General features: G+C 32.1%; 1 protein-coding gene across 1 annotated transcript; it reads right to left on the bottom strand.

Moving 5' to 3' along the window:
- Nucleotides 1–3,956: 3,956 nt before the first annotated feature.
- Nucleotides 3,957–5,252, bottom strand: LOC130648665 (uncharacterized). The gene has a single exon (XM_057454719.1). It carries the CDS (start codon nt 5,250–5,252, stop codon nt 3,957–3,959), a length of 1,296 nt encoding a protein of 431 aa, XP_057310702.1.
- Nucleotides 5,253–19,952: the final 14,700 nt, after the last annotated feature.

A 19,952-nucleotide genomic window follows, 5' to 3' on the forward strand; every position in this document is an offset into this window, starting at 1 on the left:
TTTTTTATTCCGCAAAACCAATATCCTCCTAATTCGGTTTATTTTGATGATTTAAAAAAACAAATAACTTTCCACTATCGTTATGTTTGTTGTAATCTGATAACGAAGAATGCTTGTGTTCATATAATAGAGAGTCTTATTACGAAAAATAAGGTCAGAAGATTTTGTAATTACAGTGTAAAAAATGTAGAATCAAGTTATTCCGTCGAAAGAAAAGGAAAGTAGCATCAAAGTGGTATTTTGAGTACAAAATGACGAATGTGTTGGAGTCTGCCCGTATACAAGGAAATTGATCATAAAAATTTAGATATGAATTAAAATATAACCTAGAGTGGTAAATATTAATAGAATGTATTAGTTTAAATGGAAAAGAATGAATTTTTAAATCTTATAAAAGATAATTTAAACATTGTAGCTATTGATTGGTGAACGACTCATATGCTTTTTTACTGACATATTTTATACTGCATAACGAGTAGTGTATTTGAGCAAGTTTGCTTCACATCCCTAACTGCGTCATTTATTATGCAGTAATCTTTGGTTTCACATCATATAGGCTTTTGTTGTAAAAGTTGTAGTCGATACATCTACAATTTGGTAAAAACCTTCTATTTATCCCAAAATCATTTTTTATCACATATGCCGAATGTTTTTTAAGCTTCTGCATCATAACGAGTGTTAATTATCTTGATCAAAACTTGTCTGTGACATTAACTAACTTTTAAGTTATTTTGTGTGTCCAATTTCTACTTAGAATTACCATAGGTGAAATAGTTTTTACCAGCTATTATTTACACAAAAACTCGTGATTTGATTTAAACACAGTTCGACATTTAACAAAAGTACTTGAAAATGAACTATTTATCTATCTTCTACACGTTTTTATTTCTGTAATAGCTAAGTAATGAAGTTAGAACACATGTTGTTGGTTCTTTGCACCATTGCATCATTTATTTGTATGGTGGTAGCTACTACAACCACTTGCTGGATTGTAAATAATTTCAAAGATAAAGAAATGTCAGGATTGTGGTTGAAATGCGACGCAAAGGAATGCAAGACGTTTGGTAGTGAAACTACGTATTCTTTAGGAGCAATGCAGACGCTATCATTATTTGCGTGCATATTTTCAGAAGTAACTATCTTTTTGAGCATTATTGGTATTTTTTGGGAAAAGATAAAATTGCGTTATGTTGCTTTGTTGCCCTTTGTTTCTTCTCTGTGCATGGTAGCAACTGTTTCCATATATCCACAGGAAATGAAGGACAAATTACAGCTCAATAATTATGTTCTGGGATGGAGTTTTATGGTGGGTTGTATTGGAGGTTTTGCAGAAATGAGCGTTGCTGTTTACTTGCTCGTTACCACTCCCCCTCGCCAGCGTACACTCGTTATCAATGAATTTAGGGATTAGAATTTTTTTATATAATTATTTCACTGGAAAAACATAAAACATTTTAATATACCATAGTATTTTTAATAAATACTTAAGTTTTTGTGAAACTTGTTTGATTGTTGTTGGAACACTTGGTAGAGAGGGTGACATTTTACTAAAAAGAAAAAAAAAAATTATTCTGGACTTGAAATTGCCATTTACCAAGGAAAAACATATAACAAGCTTCTACAAGGAAAGTCCTACCGTTTTCGCTTCTTTTTACTTCTAAAGTTGTGTTTTTTTGCTGGAACTTTGAGTTAGGTAACAGTAGACAACGTTTCCAAGCGGTAGTAACAAATTGTTACTAGTAAAAAGATATAACATTAAATCGAGTTGATTTTCTAATTTGTTGTTTTTTGCAAAAATTGCTGCTCTAAACAGACGATATTTATTGCTGAAAATTCTAAGATTAGTCTTAGCATTATTTTTATGGTGAAGAAATAAACAACGTCGTAAAAAATACGTAAGAAAAACATGTGCGTGATACGACTTTTCATAGAAAGAAGAACTAAAGGCCTACACAACGTTTTGATTAAGGATTTAATTTTGTCACGAGTACTTTTTTAAGGGCCTCCACATTCATGTTATTTTGTTCTTCATCTAGTTTACTTGATTTATATATATATTCTGATTCTCTATATCCATTTGGTGTTGATAAAAATTTAACACAGAAGCGAGATCTTTACGTTGTTGCTAGCCATCTTGATATGACCTAATTAAAAATTCTTTCGTAAGTCACGTAGATTTCTACGTTTTGATTGGCTGTTAAGTTGAAGCGCAAAATGTAGCGCTCAAAAAGTAGAGCCTGTGCAAATTTTTTCAATCGACCCTGCGCATGCAAAAGCGTGAGATCAGCGGCATTATTCTGATAATGTGCATGCATATATTAAAAGTCACGGCGCTTTTTACGACTGTTTGATAAATGCAGTTGTATGAAAACCGGCCTTTAGTATGCTTTTTCTTTTTAATTAATTGAAAAAAAAAAATAGTTATGGTAAACATTTTTTAAAAAAATACACGTGTTATCAAAAACAAGAAAAAATCGTAAAATATGAACGCCACTTTAATTATGAGCCCCGTACGCTTCAAAGTTCCAGCAATAACGGCGTGCTTAGTAGACTATCTAATGTAATGGTGGCCATTTTGAAGATTTGTAGGTCGTTTATGACCTTTTAGTTTTCTAAAAAATTTGTATTGTGGATTAAAATAGATATCAATACAATGTTTCCCCTTCTTTTTATCTATTATTCTGGTATAAATTTGTAAATAATTGAATTTGTCAACCAATTATTGACGTCCTTGATTTGTGATAACTTCATCTTTTTGTTTAAAAATGTCTTATTTTTCAGACTTCCCCTAACACTTATCGGGACGTTTGTACACAACAATGTGAGTAAGAATATGGTATAGGAAGAATGTAAAATTCGTATTACTTACATTAGAATAATTGCAAATGAAAATTTTTCATTTATTTATTAATTAATTTTTTTTTTTTTGGGGGGGGGGAATATGACCCTTAACTTGTAACCAGTATAAAACTTCTTTTCTCAAAATATTAACCTCATATTTTTTTATATTTTAACTGCTTGACTTATGTGTGTATTTCTAGAAAAGGAAAACAAACCAAAATGCAGAAAAACAAATTGTATTTTTTAGAAACAGTTATAATGCGCATTAATATAAAAAAATTCTATTGTTTTATCAAAAAAAACATATTCTTCACATGCAATATGATCTATTTTTTTACAGTTTAATTAGAACCATAGAGTACCCCAATTCAGGTAGTGTTTGCAGTAGGGTTAGCGGTGATATTTTGTTCAACAAACCAAATGTATCTGTGTTCTCCTTTACCGTCCAAAATTTTAAATATAAAAACTTTGAAACAAGGCTCTCTCTATGCAAGGTTCGTATGGCAATTCTTCTGTGGGGGTTTTACTATGTCACACCACGTACAATCGAACTTTATGGCTATCAAAAATTGGTTGTATTGTACACCTGGTAACCATACTATAGAATCACCCCGTGATATAACATTGCTTATCTTTGTATCCACAGTGATTAACTTCACACAGCGGCTCAGTTTCAAAAGAAATATTTAGCGGCGTAAAGCATGTGGTCTGCAAATTATTATACAAAATTAGATGTGGCGGCGCTACACGTTGAAAACAACAGGTAAATATTGAACTTGTTTTTGATAACTGGGTCGAAATTCAATATGTTAAGTGAGCTAAAAGCCGTTTTAAATCTGTAAGGAATATTCACAAAATATAAAGCTACCCCAACCACCGCTCTAACCAACCATCCCAAACACTACCCCAATTGTAATACTCATGCTTTGAATTAACCCGAAGACTTAAAGAAAATAAATGAAAGGAAAATAAGTTCTCTTAGCATTGTTATTACTATTGAGAACCTGTTCCAATATTTGTTAATAACGGCATGGTTTTGAAAACATATTTAATGATACTACTGTATATTACCTTACATATATACATCATTAATTATTTGTACGACAACTTGAGAGTTATATAACTGGCACGGGATTCGAAAGAGTCTTTCTTCGCAATATCAACAATGTCAAGAGCATAATTGACAATGCTGTCGTTGAAGGATAAAAAAACTTCATGTGGCTGTAATACATTCCTATGCATATAGCTCCAACAACTCGTCCACTTTGTATAGAAAACAAACGAACACCTTCCAAGAATCCTTGATTGCATGAATGAGCCAATTTTGCGCACACAATCACTGCAAATGTTTGATCAGAAAGAAAAAACACTACGTTGCAAAGAAGGTTGGCAATCAACATCACATACCATCCAGTAACGTGTCCAACTCGATAGTAGAGCAATAATAACAGCAAAGATGTCAGAATTACAGACAGCAAACTTATAATACCAGTATAATACACCTCTTTGTTTGAAATTCTCCAAGATAGTAGAAATGCAACAAGAGCGATGTTGGCGAACGCAACACCCATTAACAGAATATTCAGAACTGAATAACTGAAGTTTAATCTTGTGATAACAATCATGGGTAATATACGGAAATTTATTTGGTCCATTACCCCAAAAAATATGCAGATGATGATCATTAGGAGAGTGTCTTTAGTTTGAAAAATCTTTTTTGTTGTGCTGAATGCTGATGCAGAAGGTATATTCTTTCTCTCCATGGATTCTGCTTTCATGTCATATTCTCTTGATAAATCATGCGTAAAAATTAATACAACAACCAGTATTATGCAGCAAATAACAAATAGAACAGGTCCAATAACATTGGCATACGTTATGTGAATACTTCCAATCCAAAAATCTGTTTTGAAACAAAATATAGAAATGCATGGCCCGCAGGCGTAACCTATTAAACGACTACCATTAATCATCATCAATTTTTGTGACACCTTTTCTTTAGGGTATGATCTTGCAACTTCTGAAACCATAAGTGGTGTCACTGCCATGGTAAACCCGCTCAAAAATCTTCCAAACAACGGAAACAAGGGAGATGTGTGAATGGTGTATAAAATGCTCCCGGCTATTGACAAATAAATCACTGATATCAAGCAAAGCTTCACTCGTCTAGTTTTGTCAGCAAAACGCGACAAAACGGGTGAGAATAATATGGGCGGTGCGAAAAAGCATCCAACAATTAACCCGTAAAATAATTCAGGATTATTGGGTTTTACAACAGTTGATACATAAATCCATAGTGTTGCATTAACACATCCAAGTTCTAAGCCCATTAAGAAGTACAAAACCAAAAACACAATGTACGTTGAATTCCGTTTTTTCTTCCATAACAAAAATCTGTCTTGCGAAACCATTTTATTTATTTACACCTGCTATCAAAATATTTTTTTCGACATGACGCATTACCGTATTTTCCAGATTAAACACCCCGTGGCCAATGAGCGAGGAAAAAAATTGTTAATAAAAGTCTCTTCCTAAATAAGCGCCGGGACGCTAATTTTTATTTATTATATATTATTATATATTTACTATGAGTATTGCTAATGAAGATGAAGATTAAATTATTGAAATTTCATAAAAGATACATTATTACTGTCATATTTCTTTCCTTTTTGTTTGTATATCTATTTTTTTTTATAAAAATTATGAGTATAAAGCTTAGATAATTTTCTTTCCTAATAATATATAAAAAAGCGCCCCTACGAAATAAGCGTCCCCTGTCAAGATGAATTTTAACGTCCCGTGCGATTAATCCGTTATTTACTCACAGAAAAAGTTGTATTACTAGTTTCAATTACAGCCAAAAAATTAAACTGATAGTTGTATGTATACAGGCTCTTTTAGACAATAAACTATTTGCGCAAAGTTAATAAATAAGGTAACAGAAAACTATTTAAACAATTTAATTGACGTTCTCACATGCACTAAGTTATTCAAGAAATTATTCCAATGTGTCGTGTTTGTAACATCACTGTTTCATTTATTCATTTATTCATTCATTCATTCTCATTAATTCTATTAAAAAGTGAAAGCTTAGAGCATCATAATTCTGCACAAGTTGGTAATTTTACAAAATATAATTAATAACAGGTATAATCTCACATGATGATTTGTTTTTCTTGTTTGGCTTCTTCTACAGTGCAAATTATATCGTAATTGCACTCTGCGCAGTGCAATTATTTCTTAATCTTAACTGCACTCTTTAAGGAGCGCTGATAATTTAAAAAATATATATAATGTTATAATTACTATCGAACTATAATAAAAAAACAGCAAGGTAATAAAAAGGTTATAAAACAATAAGGCTCATTAAATCTGAACAAAAGAATAAAAGCATTCGATATAGAAAAAAATATTTTTCCAAAGCGTTTACTTGTCGTTTAAAATAATTACTGTTGCTTTTGGATTCATACGCATAAATATTTATTTTCTTGCGTTTTATGATAAGTCAAAAAAAGATATCTTCACAACGAATCGAACTAATTATAAATCGGGTAATAAAAAAATCAAAACATCGAAATTGACATCCTGTGCTACTCGTACAAAAATAGTTTATTGTGTGATTAGCTCGTAATCGAACGTTTACTCGTGCAATTGGAAAAATCGAACTCGTAATTTTAAGGTGCGATTAGATATACAAACTAATAATAAACAATAAATAATGAAAAAGATAAAAATATTTTAATAACATAGTACTAAAGCTTAAGTTTTACTTAAGTTAAATAGAGGATAGATCGCAATTCTGCAACGACAGCACCAAAATATTGATGATTCCTTATTATTCCCATATCCGTACCTCTGGTGAAGATAACATAGAGTTCACTTCGTAGTTAATGCTGACAAAATAAGGTACCCACTAAGTAAAAATTATTAAAATGCTACCATAAAAATGTGAACAAATACAAAATAGACGTCCATAGCACAAATTATAAAAAAAAGGCGGTCACAAAAAACTATCATTTCACTTTAATTCCCATAACCATTAAATGGAAGTTGTTATGCATGCACACAACATTTTATAATTCATTGATCTTGAGTTTCAAAATTGGCTTTCAGGTCCCAGAACAATAAAGATTCTCTAAAATTTTTTGTCTTGATATACCCATGAGACGATTCTGAACATCTAGGTTTATGAATAATTTTTTTTTATTTTACACTTTTTACAGAGAAAGAGATAAATACTGTTTTTGTGACATTTACAACTACTTTCTGTTATAAACAGAATAAAAAAATTCTTGAATAAGATTTGTTTGCAAGTTAATCGTCCTAGTAGTAATAGTAGTAATAAATGACTATAAAATTTTTACCACACCTGATAATGAAGATCATGGAATACGTGCTAAAGTATGCGGTCTTCATTTGCGTTAGAGTTCTTATTGGTTCAAGTTGCCACTGGTGAAATAACTATGGAATTTTTTTTTTTTGGGGGGAGGGGGGTTGATATTTTATTACTCTTAGTCTCCACCATTTGCGCCAAAACAAATGATTTTCCGATAATGAGCAGGTGAGCAAAGATTAATAGAATTAATCAATCAGAAAGCGCGGAAAATATTTTTATTATTATTCCGAATATTTATACAGGATAGCCACTTCAGTGTTGGAAACACTGTTATCAATGTGGATTCTGTGTTCAAAATGTATACATTAAGTATACACCGGCAATACCTACCCAATTTTCCTCACATGGCATGGGTTGCTATGGTAAAGGCACTTGCTAAACATACCTGCGCTGTGGACTGAACCACAGACCTTGTGATTATGAAGCGAACTTCAAAGCAAGAAGGTCACGCGCAACCTTTCGCACCATAACTATTCCTATTTCCTGGTGGTAAAATAAGTATGCTTGGTCTCTTTGCTACATTAGTCAGGAATATATTAAAAAAAAATAGTTTTGTTTACCTAATCTCATTACAAGAGTCATTTAGCGATCAATTTACGCGTGTTTGATCCTACAAACAGGATTCAGCGATTTCTTACCAATATTGGACGGTTCATAAAAAGTAAGTGATTATGGTTACGCTTATGGTTATATTCTTCTGGTTCTCACTGCAAAAATAAAAATATGCCGCAAACATTAGATATCAATTTTGTTTTGATATCTTTTAATAATCTTTAAAACCTTATTTCTATTCCTGTTAACATGCCTGTTTTAAAGAAACAAAGACACTTTTGTTTTAAAGGGGTTACAAAACCAACTACTGATTCCTGATGTTAGTTACACGAGAGTCAAACTGATAGTGGTTAGAAAATTATGTGCAGTGAGTCATTAAAAAAAATAAATTAAAAAGCAATTAAAAATAAACTCATTATAAAAAAGTAATTACTCATAATCAAGACGGTTATCTTACTTGAACGGTTTTGTATCGCTTTAGTCGTAAAACTATTTTGCAAAATATAACATAAAAGAAAAATAATTTAAGAAAGAAAGAAAGAAAGAAAATGAAATTAAACACATGACACAAGAACCAATCTTTTCGCTTTCTAATAATGCGTGCTGCAGATGACGCCGCATGTAAAACATGTGAAGGAATAATTCGTTAACATGTTTATGTGAACTTTTACTTCGCTAACGAATGGAACATTAAGGAATTCAAATACATCGATTCGGCATTACATTTATTTTTTTAACAAGCACGAGTAGAATTTTAAGTTTCTATTCCAACTCGCGAAACATAGTAAATAAATAAAAGTCTTGTTTAGAGGGGTAAAGTTCTATAAAATTTTAAAAACATTCCTTCAAATATTTTACAAATTATGGTAGTAGCTACCAATATTATGAGAGTTCCACAAAGAAAGACTTACTATTATAATAGAGTAAATGTTGGAAAAGCCTACCTACAGGAACTTTGATGTTTTTTATGTTAAACACCAAATAAATCACGCCTTGTAAGTTCCTGAAAAAAAATCTCCAAAAAAATAAATCAAAGACAGTATCTAAACAAAAAACGTTTGCAGCAACATATGAACCAACAAAGGTAAATGTCTAGAATTATTATAGAATTGTTAAAAAAAAAATAAAACACCTTGCTAATTCATTGTTAATTAAAAGAAATTTTTAAGAAACCACCTATGCTAGCCAAATAAAGATAAGGAAACTTTAAATACACGAAGGAGATAGTAAAATTAAACATGATTTTAAATTAATAAAAAATATACGGGTTTAAAGAGTTAGAAATAGTCAACCATGTTTGAGCCGACAATAAAATGTTGCAAGTAAATGCCAAAACATAGCAGAGTATACAATATCACCTTACGGTAAATATTTTCAGCAATCTAATCATATCTTCACAACAAATACGAAATTAACCATAAAACTAATTGAAAAAATTCGCAGCAAAAAGAAAAAAAACATGCGCACTTTTGGAAGGAATGAATACATTTAGATATTCTGTTTACAAACCCTTATGCTTCGCAGATGAAATATCGGCCTCAATCACCCTCTAGATCTTCTTTGTACATGCGTTAATTGCGTCGCCTCTTATTCATGGACATGACGATTATGTGGCTTTTGAACGACATATTACCAACATCGACACACTCGTTTATTGCTTTGACGTAAACCAAAAAATAGTTAGCAAATAATACAATTTCTAACAAGGACGTTATTTTCCCAAACAAATAAAAACAATTCTTGTGGTGTTTCCAGACCCGATTTTTGTATCGAAATGTTACATTTTTCTAGCTAGTTTACATGTGACGTGTGTGGCTAAATTTCCCACATGTGTGATGTGTCTGCTAACTATACATAGCAGACCAACAAAATTTTAAACTTGTGGTTAAGTAGTTACATCAGTTGTTGAAAAATAGACAATTTATTAGCTGGTCTGAGTATAAACACACGTTTAGACGAGTTTGTTTCACACGAATTCTTTTAAAGACGTATTGAACTTTTAGGATAGTAAGAGGAATAATTTTTCTCGCGTTTCCTGTAAACTTTACTTTAAAATGACGATTTTGTAGAAAACATAAAGGCTGGGCATTAATTGAAGTTAGTTTTATTGTTTTGTTGGTGAGATCCTGTTAAACTTTTGTGAACCAGCATGCAAATTATCAGGTTATATACTTTTAAAAGGGTGATGGTTGATATTTTTACAAAGGTTGTTGGCATTTTGGAGGAAATTTATGTGGGTTTTGACATTTGTGGTTAAAAATTCTCAGAAAATGATAGTATGGTTGTCCGTTTATATTGTTCGTGTTTCGAACTGAAAGAACAAATTTTTAAACAATCAGGGTCCACAGTGAGCTGTTGTGTAAGTTGATTTGTTTTAAATTTCGTGTTATAAATTTTTTTAAACTTTAAACCAACTGTTTGTGATGTTTTGCTGGAAGAAAATTCCACAGTTACACGTTTTAATTTTCTAAGAATTTCACAAAATTTTTGTGCGAATAAGTGTTTGGTGATGGTAAAAAATTACTGAATGTTCGAATTGAAACTGTTCTTTTTTTGACATTTTATGTTTAACTTTCGTGATGCAAGTAGATATAATAGAAGAAATAATTTGATATTCTACACTTTTCGAATTGTATTTTTTTGTATGCACTGAAATGACTGCTTTTTCTGTAGTTGAATTTGATTTTGTGGAAGATTTTATGGGTGAAGACAATGTAGAACATGTCCATTGAACTGATTTTTGTTCATATTTTAATTTGCTCCTCAGAAACCTTTTGTTCTACATTTAGTATGACTTTTGTTGATTTGAAATTTACTCTTTGCTTAATCCTTTTTTGAACTTCAGTTTAAAATGTTTGGTAAAGGACATTGAGGAGCATTAGGCAAAAAAAAAAATGTTTTGTGAAACGGTTAATTTATACATTTTGTGCAGATTTCTGCGGGAGAGGATAGTATGCAACCGAATAAATATTTTTTTTAAAATTTTATTTCAATGTTCAAATTATAGCTTTCGATATTGTTGTTGGAAAAAAATCAAAGTTTAAAATGCACAAAGAACTTATTTTCATAGATCTGTGCTTACGGTGTTGTGACTGGCAATGTTGTAACTTTCTGCCAACTAGATTTTACGCCTTGCAAGCCGTTGTTCTTTATGTGTTATTTTATTTTATGTGATTTGACATTTGACATTTTGTGTAAGATTTTAAGAACTTTTTTGTTAAATAGGACTTACTCCTTACAAACGTTTGTTTTTTGTATTTCCAGATTACTTTTTCCTTAAAGTTTTTAATAAAGTTTTTGTAAATAAATTAATTGTTTTTGTACTTTTGGTTAGGACTTAGCCATGTTCCCTCAAAATCTACGTTTGTAGCCAACATCTTAAAAACTCATTTTTTTTAAGATTTATACATAGCTAGAACACGTGACAATATTTATTTCAACATACAAAACGTGTAAAATGCAGAGCAAAAAGTTTTAAGAAAGCTAAAAGTTCATAAAACGACCTACAAATATTAAAATGAATGCACGAATAAATGCACAACGTCATTGCTGGAAATTTAAAGCGTACGTAAATCGTGTTTTGTAATTAAAATGGCGTTAGTGCTCTTTAACGATGTTTAAATTGTTTTTGTTTTGTTTTTAATAAAAAATATGTGTATTCTAAAAAATATTAATTGTTTTTTTATTAATGAATAAAAATAAACAGATTACTATACCAAAATGAAATATTTCAAACCCCCAGTCTTTTAAGGATATAGCAAGATAAAAAGGCCGCCGCTACAATTGTGCGTGACAGATGAGTGTTAGTCGGTGCCGCGTGGAAAAATCCACGTGTTCGCCCGTCCTTTATTTATGACATTCTGTGTTTCCTTAACACCACTGCTTTTCCTGCGCACAAACATACAGACGGAGTACGACTATTATTATAGAGACCAGTTGTTTATCCGTCCATTTTATACCGTATTGCGTGTGTCTTGCTTGTACTACGCGCTGAAACAAAACGTTTAAAACTATAAGCAGGTGCTACAAAAAAAAAAAAAATGAAAATAAAATAAAAATGCAAAATTTCCAATAATATCGAAGGTGACTAAATGTGGATTCCCATTAACACTTTTTTCACGCTTGCGCATATTTTTAAGACAAAAAATCTATATGGGCATGCGCAGTTGTTATTTAAATCGGTGATTGGGTTATTGTACAGCGATAGCTCGCAAAAAAAAGTAGAAACAGATCCTACTTGTGCGATTGTAAAAATGCTCTTGTTTAAAATTAGCCAATCATAACCCTAAAAAATATAAACAAAACTCTTTCAATGCTGAAGCAGAGCACCAATTTTTTTCTCAAAATAAATAAAATCAATAGTTGACAACATGTTAAAAGGAGAAATATAAAAACTTAAATCATTTCGGTATATTGTATATCTACCGCAATATTTCAATCCAAAATATTAAAAGTACAGATTTCCCTACAGACCCAAACTTATAATCAAGAAAATCAGTTAGTTTGATATTATATATCAAGAAAACAGCGCAAACGTGCCATGCATAATAACAATGCAGCGTTTTCGAATTAAAAGATAGAATTTTTTTAAACAATCGTAACGAAATGTAAACACTGACTGGGTCATCCACTTTGTACCGTGAAAAGCAATGACAACGGAAAAAACTTATTTTACAGTTTGTATAAAGTTTTCTCGCGTTTTCTAGTGTTTATTTCGTTTTAGCCTCGATGTTCTTAATTTTATTGACAAATACTAACCTCAATATTCTTCATATACTATTATCAATGCTTTTACCAAGGCTTTTTGCTTTAATAAAATAAAGCTATATATAAGTTGTTATAGCTATCGGCAATTTTTATTTATATTTGGAACAAATATATCGAGGTCGGACATTCGAAGGATGTTTTTAACATCTGACCCATTTTGCAGAGTACAGTTTTTTAAAAAAGGTGCTTAAAAAGTTAAAACAGCTAAAAAATCGTTATAGACCTAAATTCATTTTTGTACCAGATACTTTAAACAACACACCTGCTTTTCTTTGGCTAGCTAGCGTTCTCTGGATAAACGTTTAATCAGTTTTTTACTTCGATTACTAACCTTTGCTTCATCCACAAAAGAACGAATTAAAAATGTATACAATTGTCTAATACATTTCCATTCAGCTCTCTTTCTACGTTATATCATCGTATGTTTGTCTCCCTTTTATCAAATATTTCTGACAGATAGATAGTTGATAGCTTCAACTTAATTACGTTTCTATGTACGTACAATCCAAAGATCTTATTTAATACACCTTTACGATAATTCAATTGTACATGCGTCCCTACGGCTCTCCATCGTTTTACAATATCGAAAAAAAGGAGGTAAAAATCGTGTTTTTATGAGAGTTTGTTAGAGACGAAAGCGCGATTTCTCCAGTTTTTTAACTTCCGTCGTATCAATTTATTTCAAATTTTCAGGAAACGTTAATAATAATAAGATACAATGATGTGTACTTTTCATTAAAAACAAAACGCGGCAAGAAAAGTTATCACGAAAAAACGTGTTTTCTCATTAATAAACTCTTATAAAAGTGTGATGTTTACCTCCTCCGATCGCAAAAAAAGCTGCGATGAAGTGTTAGTCATAGCGACGTACCCAATAAGTGTTTTTTAATTGACCCGTCCTTTTTAACTCCGTTTTATGATTGCCTACAGATAACTATCATTAGTGGCGTTCATGAAGATAATCTTATTAACATGCTAGCATGAAACGTTCAAAAAATGTTAACACATTTAATCATATTTCTCACAATCAAATTTAACCGTTTTTTTGCCACAGTTTAAACGTTACTGCAACTGTTCTTATTTAATTCTACTGTTTCTTTTTTACTTGCTTGGGCATGAATTAATGTACCCAGTAATACAGGTCTAGATATCTTTTGGCAGATGCATGGACGACTTTATATAAATATAAATAACAATCATATTTGAAAACAACTACGAGAACATTTTAGTTACAACATGTTTAAAATAGTGCTTCTAAAAGGGAAATATTATTTGAATGCGAAACCTTTGGTTAAGGGGTTCAAAGGGGTTGAAATAACAGAAGCTTGGTTCTCACCTAGCACTAAAGAACACTAACGGGCGATATCACGTGTTTTTTAATAAGTGAGGATCATTTTCAACGCTCCTTAGTGGTTATTGTCGCTCATTAGTGCTGTTTTAAGAGCACTAAGGCTTAGTGCTGTAATCAAAAAAATTTGATAACAGCACGAAAATTCTAGTGCTCGTTTCATTGTTTTCTTTTGAGACCATAGGTGCCGACATTCGCGCAGAAATATTTTGTACCGAACCAGATTTCGAAATGACGAAATAGAGTTTGAATTGTTTTCTTATAGTGTGAATCACTTTAAAACAGACGCTTATTTTCGAGTGCTCGTTAGTGCTCAATTTTTATCGCTATTTAGTGCTCTTTATTTTCGAGGTGAGAACCAAGCCTAACATAGCATTTTTAACAAATAAAGCACGTGATGTTATCTTTGTTTCCTTGTTAAAACAAACTCACAATTTTACTGATATTAAATATATTTCACAGACCATTGCTTATTTAACGACCAAAAAGAATAAAATATTTCTTTTTCTGTCATTTTTACGACAACATGTTAGTTATCTTTTTGCTGGTCAGTCAAAAGAGTAATTGTATTGCCAGAGTACATTACATACGTCACCTGTTACGTTGGTTCTTAACTCGCAGAAAATTCTCAGAGAGTAATACGGAGAGTGTGTGTCCGTCTGTCTGTGACAGGCAAAGTGGATGTCTTTATTTTCCTTTCATGTTGCCGAGATTTCCTTTGAAGTCTCCGAAAAAGTTGCATCCATTTTGATAGCGGGTTTACTTTGTTTACATCACGTGATCAAAATGGAGCAGCTTGAATTGCTGAAATAAATTTTACGGCTCTCTTCCGAAAAATGGTGTCCCTCGACGCCGAAAAAAGCAACAACAAAAGAACGGTCCCTTCGTCTTGAAAAAGGTGCAAAAAGCAATTCAGAGAAAGAAAAGTCCAAGAACTGAAGTAAGAAGTGGTTGCTGGAGCTAGAAGTAAAGTAGTAAAGTTAGAAGTTGAAAATAAAGGTTAGAGTTTAAAGTGGATTCACAAATAGTAGGGAATTTATTGTTTTCAGACGTTTAGTTTTTATGTCACTGGAGCAAGCAGACTTGAATTTTCCAAGAAAAGCCTCATGTTCTTTAAGTTTTAAATTTTACCGCCCTTTAAAAAAAACCTAGCCACCATATTTGTTTACTTTTATTGCATAATTTATGCATCCCCTAGCGCGTAACTAATGTGTTTGTCCTAAAATTCAAAATGTTACATAAAGCTGCTGTTAGATGACTAACAAACGAAAAAACTTTGGGCTTGTTGAACTTCCTGCTCTCTGTAATGTGATTACTTTTGCATAACTATTGTTCTCTTTATATGTGTTTTACTAAGCATAGATAGCTAGCTTTAGTTTTAGCTATAGTGTTCCCAGTTTAAGTATATTTAAGTGGGGGCCTTAGCTACTGTTAGCTAGCTAATGTTAGACTCCAATGCCTGCTTCTCATCCCATGGCTAGCTCTAACCTATGACTTATATTGTTATTCCTCTTTTTTAATTATCTATAATAGGCTACCTTAGATTCCAAACTTCTTTTCTTTTATGAGCACGAACTATGATTTAACGAGCTAGCTAGCTAGCCAGCTACGTACAAAATCTTTAAAGACTTGAACTTTTGCAGATGTATTTTTTATTTTTTTTCGCATAACTTAACAAAGGGACCACATGCAAAATCACAAGTGGAATAATGTTTTTTACAGAATTTAAAGCGTGTGTGTTAAGTTATTTTTTATGGTTTTGTTTCTGACATGCTGTTTAACTTTTGTCAGCCTACATGTAAAATGTCAGGTTATTTTAACAGGGAGTTGTAGACATTAGATTGGAAATCTGCATGGGTTTTTGACTTTATTGTACTTTATGAGAGAACGAGAGGTTGTGTGTGTTTTTGTTTGTGTTGCAAACTGCTGCTTTTTAAAATTTTGTGTAAACTTTTGTGTGAAAAAACACCACATGCAATATACTGAAATAACAAATTTTTATGGAATTGCTGGAAGAAAGATCTACGTTTTTGTTAAGAATTTTATAATTATGGTATAACAATGATGAAAAAAATACTAATTGTTCTGACTAAACCGTTTTTCTTTTTTTTATTTTTTATAATGCCTGATTTTTTTATATTTTGATGTGTTTCATAAACTTTTTGTGGAAGATTTATGGGCAATGACAATATATAGAACATGCTAAATGAACTGATTTTTGTTGATTTTGATGTGCTCCTCAAAAACTGATTTGTTTAACATTTTGTGTAAACTTTTGCGAAGACGGCCGTATATATATACACTATGTTTCCAAAAATAATATCTCTAATGATTCAAATTTACTCCTTATTCTTTTTTGACATTTACGTTTAAAATGGTTGGTAAAGGTCACTACAGATTATCATACTAAGAAAAAAAATTCTCGTTCTTAACCTGTCAATTTTTACATCTGGTGTATAATTTTGTATGCAATCAAATAATTGATTTTCCAGATATAAATTTGATGTTTTTTGACACTTTTGATTGAAATATTAAAGGTTTTCAACGAAGTAAAATTTTTGTGTGGATGGTATGCAGCAGAAATGACTGATCTTTCTAGATTTAAATTTGATGTTTTCCAAACTATTGCTGTTTCATATTTTTGTATAAGCTTTTAAGACGGTAATTAAAATGTGTAAATGAAAAGCCCTTGCAGGCTGAAAAATTTCGGAATGTGATAATTCCTATTTCTATTCGGCACTCTTAGGTGAACAGTTGATAACTGTTGTTTTCTGATATAATGGGAACTTAGCAAGCTTTGAATTTTTTTCGAATACACATTTGAGGCGAGAAATTTCAACGAAAGTGAATAAATAGACCTTCCAGGCGAAACCCGGTGCCGATTGTTTGGGAAAACGGGACTATTGGTACATAGCCTGGTGACTAAGTAAAACAAGGGGAGCATGGGAAAGTTCATTTATAAATTCATTCGATAGACAAAAATGTGCAGAACAATATTGCAGTATATACAAAGTGTGATTTTCAAATTCAAATCCTCGTCGAGAATAAATTTGTATATCATACATGCAAATTGAAAGACAAAACGAAGAGGGTATTTTCAAGCGACAAAAGAGAGACTTACTGTGACACTGGACCATAAAATTCTTGAAACTAGTTCTATCCGCTCTTTTCCAACATGAATTCAAAGAAAATGCATGCAACACGTAAACAGAGTAGTAAATCAAGTAAGAGACGCGCTGTTTTTTGTTCTTTTAAAATTAAAAATCAACGTTGAAAAGCTATATGGTGTTGTCGATGATCTGCCAAAAAACCTATCCAGAGCCCCCTCTGTCAGTGTTTAAAGTATTTTATTTTTTTATGAAAGGTTCCTTGAAAAAAGAAAACACGTGTTTTTATTAACTACATTTTTGTTGAGTAACTGTTTTAATCCGTCTTTTAATTATTCAATCTCTCCTCCTCTCCGTACAAGGAAAGTATCCAAATTTGAAGGTTCGTGTGTATGTAGCTACTTCACAAAGATCTTGCTAGCTCAGCTAGTAGAAGTCTATTTATGCGCCTAAGCAATACAAATAAAGCTCACCAACTCACCTTTTTTTAGACTCCACACCAGAGAAAAAAAAGAGTAAGGACCCCTCCACAGAAAAAGAAAGAGACAATAACAGTGAGTATTCTTTGGAGCATAAGCTTATAAAAGTCCGTATATACACCGTATAAATACTTAGAGATGTTTCTTTTTAATATAATATGGTTGTTTTAGTACATTGTTTGAAAAAGAAATATAAATCGTTGAAATGCAAGTCTATTGCTTAGCAGTGACTGAGTCGAATATAATGGCTAGAAATTATATGCCATTGGGTGAAGATTGGACTTCAAGCCTCGACCCTGGATAAGAACTTGTGATATCTTCACTGATTTTACAATTTATTCTGCTTTTTCATCCATAAAATTCTAAAAAAAACCAAAAAAAAACCGACCACGAAAGCTCATTCGGCCATAAGGTGATCAAGAATTTCTTTCTTTAAAGTATAAAGTCCAACGTTTACATAGCAGATCCATAAAGTCCCAAATCCATATTCATGTTGCCACGGTAAACGACGAATTTACGTTATTAGTTCAACCTACCTAGCTTGATAACGTTGAGCCGTGGCAATTGGAATAGGTCAATTTCTTGTGTAAAGTTCTTCGTGACTTGGCAGCGAAATGGACGAATATATAAAACAGGGACTTGTGGCACTTTCTCCTAACTAAGTATCTAAAAAACATTGACAAATAGAAACAATTTAGGTTCATTGAATATTGAACCTTCCTATTTCATTACCCATTTCACTTAACTTCTTTATAGATATAACGTGTTACATCCATGAGTTGAGTCCAGTTAAAATAGCAAAGTTTGGAAAAACTGAGTATTACAACTTTACAGCACAAACAGAAGGAGTCACTCACAAAGGTGTATCTTTTCGCATGGATTTGCGTGAGAAATTTAAAACTTCTGCATCGCAAAAAAAAAGCAGTGGAATTGACCAGTGTGAAACGAAAAGCAAATTTAAAAGACAAAAATTTGCAAGATATAGAGGTGAACCGTTACACTCAATTTGAAACAGTCAGCTCGGTTGGCTCGACTCACAAGGAAATGAAACATGATGTTGCCGGTGTTGCAAAGATAAAAAATATTAAAGAAAAAGGTTATGATCGGCGAATTGTCACAGTTTTCGGATACGTAGATGCATAATGCTGCAGTTTCCACAATGTTTCGGCAATACATGGCTCATCTAAAAAAATGGATATTTTTGGGAATGATAACTCCGGAGTTATTCTGTTCTCGATTGGGAATGACAAAATTGTTAAGTTGAAGCAAAGTAGTGTTTATGAAATCCAGAATACTGTTGTCCGAAAGTTCCAAGAATTGATTCTCTCTTCACCGACCCAGACAAACATAATACCATCTTCTTCCAAAATAGAAAGGCTTTCACCTCCTTTTGCTTTGAGCACAAAGATGAGCTTCCCTGTTTCCAGCGTTTCTGTCAGCCAAAAATCCTTCAAGTGCCTTCGATGTCACAGTGTGGTTCAAGAAGATAGCAAGCTTGGAAATGATTTTTCCAGCTGTTCAAATGCCAAGCTTCTTCAAAGTTGTCATCACTTTTTTCTCAGGTTGTGGTTACATTGGTTTTGAATGATGGTGAAGAAATAACTATGTACACACCACAATTACGACAGTATTTGTAGATCATTGGTTTTGGATTTTTAACCACGCATCCAAAATATTATCAAACTATGTCACTGGGTGACAGTGCTATTTTGTTTTCAGTTCATTTATTATCACTATGCTGTCATATATCATAAAGTTGACACTTTTGCTGAATAGTGTAATTGTAAAGTTTTTTTTATCTCATCTACTTTGTTCATAAACCCATATTGTCTTTGATTTTGAGGTTACACCCTCTAAAGATCAAAACGCAATGCAAGATCTCCCTTTTTGCAAGGATAATCTGTAGATTCAAGGTAATTGAACCAAACAACCCTCTCTACACAATACAATACGTACAACTAACGGTCGGTACACAAAAACTGACAACATGAAAACAGAAGACAGACATAACAACAACAATACAACAAAGAATTTACTATAAAAATAAATAAATAAATATTAAATTATAAATATGAGTAGACAACCGCCCGAGCGCCAGGACTTGTGAACCTGGCAGTAGCTTTCCACATGTGTTACGGGATCCCAACACTCAGCCTTACACGGGTAGTTGTCGCTTTGGACCAGCCATTTGCTTCGGACCAGCCGTAAGTCAGGACCAGCCTGAAGACAGTGGAGTAATGAACGTGGATGTAAAGTCACGGAAACAAGAAAGATAGAAATGAAAACCCCTTATATAGCTTCTTCGTAACATCAGGTATAGCAGGATCGTTAACCCTGTAGACTAAGTGAGCCAACTTAGCTTCCCTACAGAACTGGGGTTATAAGTGGGGTCGTTAAACCCAAAGACAAGGCAATTGCCAAGCCCCCTTGCTAAGCTTCTTATAATTGCTTTCTAGGAAAGC

This window comes from Hydractinia symbiolongicarpus, chromosome 7 (assembly GCF_029227915.1).
Source record: "Hydractinia symbiolongicarpus strain clone_291-10 chromosome 7, HSymV2.1, whole genome shotgun sequence".
In the NCBI taxonomy this organism is placed as follows: domain Eukaryota; kingdom Metazoa; phylum Cnidaria; class Hydrozoa; order Anthoathecata; family Hydractiniidae; genus Hydractinia; species Hydractinia symbiolongicarpus.